The sequence below is a fragment of the Heterocephalus glaber genome, unplaced genomic scaffold, assembly GCF_053883595.1.
Source record: "Heterocephalus glaber isolate CG9 unplaced genomic scaffold, H.glaber_assembly_v1.0 deba00001481, whole genome shotgun sequence".
In the NCBI taxonomy this organism is placed as follows: Eukaryota; Metazoa; Chordata; class Mammalia; order Rodentia; family Bathyergidae; genus Heterocephalus; species Heterocephalus glaber.
In genome coordinates, this window is record NW_028258317.1 from 31149196 (window position 1) to 31155195 (window position 6000).

General features: G+C 38.1%; 1 protein-coding gene and 1 pseudogene across 2 annotated transcripts in view; one reads left to right on the forward strand and one right to left on the reverse strand.

The window, feature by feature from the left end:
* Positions 1-1692, reverse strand: part of LOC106008827 (diphosphoinositol polyphosphate phosphohydrolase 2 pseudogene) — a 48663-nt pseudogene extending 46971 nt beyond the window's left edge. The window contains exon 1 of the transcript XR_002392514.2: positions 1505-1692. The product of XR_002392514.2 is annotated as a diphosphoinositol polyphosphate phosphohydrolase 2 pseudogene (transcript). The remainder of the gene's footprint in view (positions 1-1504) is intronic.
* Positions 1513-5752, forward strand: Klhl9 (kelch like family member 9). Its single transcript, XM_004838349.3, has one exon. The coding sequence runs from the start codon at positions 2021-2023 to the stop codon at positions 3872-3874; it is 1854 nt and encodes a 617-aa protein (XP_004838406.1). The 5' UTR covers positions 1513-2020; the 3' UTR covers positions 3875-5752.
* The last annotated feature ends 248 nt before the right edge of the window (positions 5753-6000 follow it).

The window sequence follows — 6000 nt, forward strand, 5'->3', positions numbered from 1 at the left end:
GACAAAGCATACTGGCTGTTTCAGCAAATAACAGTCAATTTCTCAGTAAACAGGACAAATAAGTACATGACAAAACATACAATCTCTCTGAGAAGTCCAGCGACTGTCTACACACCTACACAGACTGTCCTTGGGCACCCAAGTCAAAAACACATTCCTTATTATAGCCTTCCCAAAACTCTATATAAGTGTAGTTTTCTTTCCCTGTTAGGTGTTAAACTCTATCCCAAATTTCAATCCCTGGTTCTAGTCCCTGTTCACTGGAATAAACTTTTCTTTTTCCTAAAAAAAGCCTGTCTCTGAGCAAGTGGTTCCACACCTGCCATTTATGACAATAATAACTTATGACATATCCATTCAGTAGCAATATTTTTTAAAAATATAAACAGTCTGTATATACTAATTCTGGGAGATCTTGAAATGAAAAAGAAAGGTGGAGAACTGTATATGGTATGTTATCTTTTACATAAAAAATAAAGTAATAAAATTATTGTTAGTTTGCATATATATAAACAAACTAGAAGTATTTAAAAGACAGTAATAATTTTAAAACGTTAGAAAATTTGGGAGAAATTGTGTCAAAGTACACTTTATTCCTCTGTTGAAATTTAAATTTACTAGTAATTAAAGAAAAGCAAGTTAAAATACACATTAAGGGAAAAATATTGGTATAGCTGAACACTCAAACATTATGTGTGACAATATTTTGGACACAATGACTTGAATAGCTTACCAAACATTATCCAAAGCAAGGTAGTTTTGTGCACAAATTCTTTAAGTTTATTACCTATTCTGTAAGGCAATGGAGGACAAGAAAATATATAGCCATGGGCAAACAATAGGTAAAATATCATGTATGGTTACTAGAAAATTGTGTAACCATTTGAAACATAGTGAGTACAAAAGCATGAAAAAATTATTTATGATGCCATCACACTGCAAGCCAAAACTTCAGAATTTATAATTTATATACTGTGCTCTGGTCATAACTTAGTAGATACAAATAGTAAGCTTTAGCTATTTTTTAAAAAATGGAACTATGAACCAAAGTTATAACTGAGGTGTCTACTAATTGAGAAAAATTCTTAAATGTTTTATGGTTAAAAAAAAAAAGAAAAGAAAAAGAAATCCAAGCATCCTCCTAGGACCTTTTCTGCCAGGTTTCTACTAGATTTATAGAAAAGCCGCATTTCCTTTTTATTCAGACAAGTCAGGAAGTGGAAATCTCAAAGAAAAAGCAGACCCGGAAGAGGGAAGCGCTTAGACCCCGAGCAAATTTTATAGCAAAAGCACAGCATAAAAGCACACGCACTCACTCCATCTACTTGGCCTCGCCCACACCAGGGCACAAAAGCCCAGCATGGCCCCGCCCAGAACCTCGCAGCTTCCTCAGCCTCTCGGCCTCCCCGCCCCCCGCGCACACTGCTCCCCCCAACCCCACGAACCCGCCGACGGGTGAGGCCGGACGCCCGCGCAGGCGCAGTAGTTTCACAGCCGCTCCTACCCCGGGGGATCCTGGGAGTAGTCCTTTCCGGAACAACTCGTTTAGAGTCTGGGATTAAGCTGGTGTTCCAGGCTCGGGTTCCAGGCCCAGAGGGGTATTCCAGAACCTTGCTCGAAGATAGGCTGGTGGCGGCGGCGACACTCTGGTAACAGCGGAGGGCGCAGCGGGCCCCGCACTGAGGTGCTGGGCCTCTTCGCGGAGCGAGCCGCGGAGCTCTAGGACGTAGAGGCGCCTCCTCCCTGTGTCTCAGCGGAACTGCTAAAGGAGCGGCAGCACAGGCCGGACGAGGTGAACCGGGTCATTTAACTGCTTCAGGTGATGAGTCAACAACCTAATAAGCTGATTTGAGGTCCACGGGCCTTTGTGGACAGCTTCCAGTGCATGACTGGCGTATCTCAAGGGCTACTGCAGTGACTGCTTACCCTTAATAAACGTGAGCTCTTTTGCTCTTTGGCGTTATTTCCTGTGAAGCTTTCAGGTTAGAATTTCTTTCTCAGTCAAGAGGAAGGCTTTCACATGAAAGTGTCTCTTGGTAACGGCGATATGGGTGTCTCTGCCCACTTGCAGCCTTGCAAGGCAGGAACCACACGATTTTTTACCAGCAATACTCACAGTTCGGTGGTATTGCAAGGCTTTGATCAGCTAAGAATAGAAGGATTGCTTTGTGATGTGACCCTAGTACCGGGTGATGGAGATGAAATTTTCCCTGTTCACCGCGCTATGATGGCGTCTGCCAGTGATTATTTCAAGGCTATGTTCACGGGTGGAATGAAAGAACAAGATTTAATGTGCATTAAGCTTCATGGGGTGAACAAAGTTGGTCTGAAGAAAATCATTGACTTTATATATACTGCAAAACTTTCTCTTAATATGGACAGTCTTCAGGACACACTTGAAGCTGCCAGCTTTTTACAAATTTTGCCTGTTTTGGATTTCTGCAAAGTATTTCTTATATCAGGAGTCTCTTTGGATAATTGTGTTGAGGTTGGACGAATTGCTAACACCTATAATCTTATAGAAGTGGATAAATATGTTAATAATTTTATCCTGAAGAACTTTCCTGCTTTATTGAGTACTGGGGAGTTTCTAAAACTTCCTTTTGAACGGCTTGCCTTTGTGCTTTCCAGTAATAGTCTTAAGCATTGTACTGAACTTGAACTCTTCAAGGCTGCCTGCCGGTGGCTGAGGTTGGAAGACCCTCGTATGGATTATGCCGCAAAATTAATGAAGAATATTCGATTTCCACTGATGACACCACAGGACCTCATCAATTATGTGCAGACAGTCGATTTCATGAGAACAGATAATACCTGTGTGAATTTGCTTTTGGAAGCTAGCAATTACCAAATGATGCCTTATATGCAGCCAGTGATGCAATCAGACAGAACTGCCATTCGATCTGATTCTACTCACTTGGTTACATTAGGAGGGGTTTTGAGGCAACAGCTGGTTGTCAGTAAAGAATTACGGATGTATGATGAAAGAGCTCAAGAGTGGAGATCCTTAGCTCCTATGGATGCTCCTCGTTACCAGCATGGCATTGCCGTCATTGGAAACTTCCTTTATGTAGTTGGTGGTCAGAGTAATTATGATACAAAAGGAAAAACTGCTGTTGATACAGTTTTCAGATTTGATCCTCGGTATAATAAATGGATGCAGGTAGCATCATTAAATGAAAAGCGCACATTCTTCCACTTGAGTGCCCTCAAAGGACATTTATATGCAGTTGGTGGGCGCAGTGCAGCTGGTGAACTGGCCACAGTAGAATGTTACAATCCAAGAATGAATGAATGGAGCTATGTTGCAAAAATGAGTGAACCCCATTATGGCCATGCTGGAACAGTGTATGGAGGCTTAATGTATATTTCAGGAGGAATTACCCATGATACTTTCCAAAATGAGCTCATGTGTTTTGATCCGGATACAGACAAATGGACACAGAAGGCTCCAATGACTACAGTCAGAGGTCTGCATTGCATGTGTACAGTTGGAGATAAGCTCTATGTCATTGGTGGCAACCATTTCAGAGGAACAAGTGATTATGATGATGTTCTAAGCTGTGAATACTATTCACCAACCCTTGACCAATGGACACCAATTGCTGCTATGTTAAGAGGTCAGAGTGATGTTGGAGTGGCTGTTTTTGAAAACAAAATCTATGTTGTTGGTGGTTATTCGTGGAATAACCGCTGTATGGTAGAAATTGTCCAGAAGTATGACCCAGAAAAAGATGAGTGGCATAAAGTTTTTGATCTTCCAGAGTCACTTGGTGGCATTCGAGCTTGTACCCTCACTGTTTTTCCACCTGAAGAAAACCCTGGGTCACCTTCTAGAGAATCACCTCTTTCAGCACCTTCAGATCATTCTTAGGTCTGAGCTGTAATAAGTTTGAAGTGCAGTCATGGATAATTTCATACTTTCAATTGTATCTTGATTGATAATTATCACACAAAAACGTAACATGTTATTTGTCTTGTTTGGCTTAGTATGTTTATCAAATGGTTAACAAGTGCATTGTGAAAATGTATTGAACATATCTAGCTATTTTAACAAATGAAAAATGTAGAAAAAAGGCTTAAGTTAGATATCTTTTTGTGGTGTTACATAGTCAAATTGTAGGTGACTGTAGTAATGTGTACTTATGTCCATTACGCTTCAAAGCTGAAAATTTTTATCTGACTGAAAAGCATCAATGGCGGCCACCTGGTCTAATCTGAAAAAATAAAAGGTTGTCATGTATTACTAGCTGCCCCCCTCCTTGCATAGAGTGTTTCACATATCTGTCAGCTATTTTAATTGTGTGGCTGCACTCAGAATATATGAAGTTTAGCTGAATAACCTAAAGTCAGGATTTGGAATCTCTAAAGAGAAAAAGGAAAAAAAATATGTATGCACAGTACAAATACACATGCACACATATGCATAAGTACTTGTGTATAAATATATGTAAAATTTTGAAATTGATTAGCATTCCAGCTATAGTAAAATTTTTAACTTTTTTCTTCCACAGAACAGCTGTTTCTATTTAAATGGAAATTCATTATCAGAAAATGTCTGTATAGTCATATAGAATTTAGATAGCTAAAGGCTACAGTATATTAAATGGACAACCAGATTTGTCATGCGACTAAATTGTTACTTCAGATGAAGCTTAATATTACTTTTTCTGCTTGTATATTGTTTTTTGTAGAGTTGTTTTTGTACAGATTATTTACCAAAGTTCAAATTTCAGAATTGTTTCTGCTCAGTGAATTTAATTTTGCTTTTTTTGACCTTTTCAGCAACATTTATGATACAAAAAAGGCAAAGAAATATTGTGAACAAAGATATAGGATTTTAAGTTCAGTCTCCCAATTTAGTATTCTGACATGATTATTTTGAATTTGGGGTTGATTGTTGTGGTGCTGTTCCAGCCCATGTTATATCCTGAGCTGTGTAATTTGCCTCAAGGCTATGATCTGAGCAAACAAGAGATATACTCTCTTCTGCATCAAATCAGAAAAATGTCCTTTCAGTCCTGTCTCCAGGACAGGACCAACTTCAGATTCCCTAAGAAGCCAGCTACAGAAAGGTTAGAACAGTTTTGTCTTGCAGTCAGTACTAAAATAGATCTTCAGCTGCTTCAATACCAAGGGTTGAGAATTAATTACATGGGGGAAATTTTATAGCAATCTTACTAGCAAATGGAAATTATAAGAGTCCTCTGTAATGCGCGATTCTAAAGAGGTGCTTTCATGGAATAATTGTCTCCCTGAAGAAAAAAAATGCATATATGTATATCCCTGTATCTGGGAGATTGTCAAGAGTGTAAATCAGGATCTCTATCCACAATCCCATAATAAAACTCAGAAACAGAGGCAAAAGGAATTGGCTTCTAGGGATCTGAATCTTACAGCCTATTCAAGTATTGATTCATTTTAATGCTTTTTGTGATTTCTGCATTGGCAGAAATTTTTACACTTTGTTTTTTTTAACAATTCAGTTTTATATTACTAAAAATAGTACATTTGAGTACATTTAGAAAATAGAAAAAGTAGAATTTGCTATTAACTATATTGAATAAGCAAGAAATGACATTCCAACCATTCTTTGATTATTAATGAGATTGAATATTTGTGTATTTTGTGTAGCTGTGTTTCTTCCTTGGTCAAGTGTTCATGTCTTTTGCCCTTGTGATATCTATTGGAGTTACTTTGTTTTCATATCAAGTTATAGGATCTGTTTATCTAATAAATATAATTTAACTGACATTTGCTTGCTTTGATTTTTTTTCCTCAATCTATTATAATTTTACAAACGGAGGACCATTCAGTTAAGTTTGAGATCAGATTTGTCCATCTTTTTTCATTTTAACCTTTTGGAAATAACTTTATGATGTTTATTTTGACTGATTATTGATTATTTTTCATGGTGATACTGCCCTATTTGTCTTCTATTTTGCACAAGCTTTGCTCTTGTTGAAAAAAGTTTTTGCCTTCTATTACATTTGACCCTAC

Excerpts from the sequence above, each read along its gene's own strand:
- Klhl9 (XM_004838349.3), top strand. The coding sequence starts at position 2,021 with ATGAAAGTGTCTCTTGGTAACGGCGATATGGGTGTCTCTGCCCACTTG.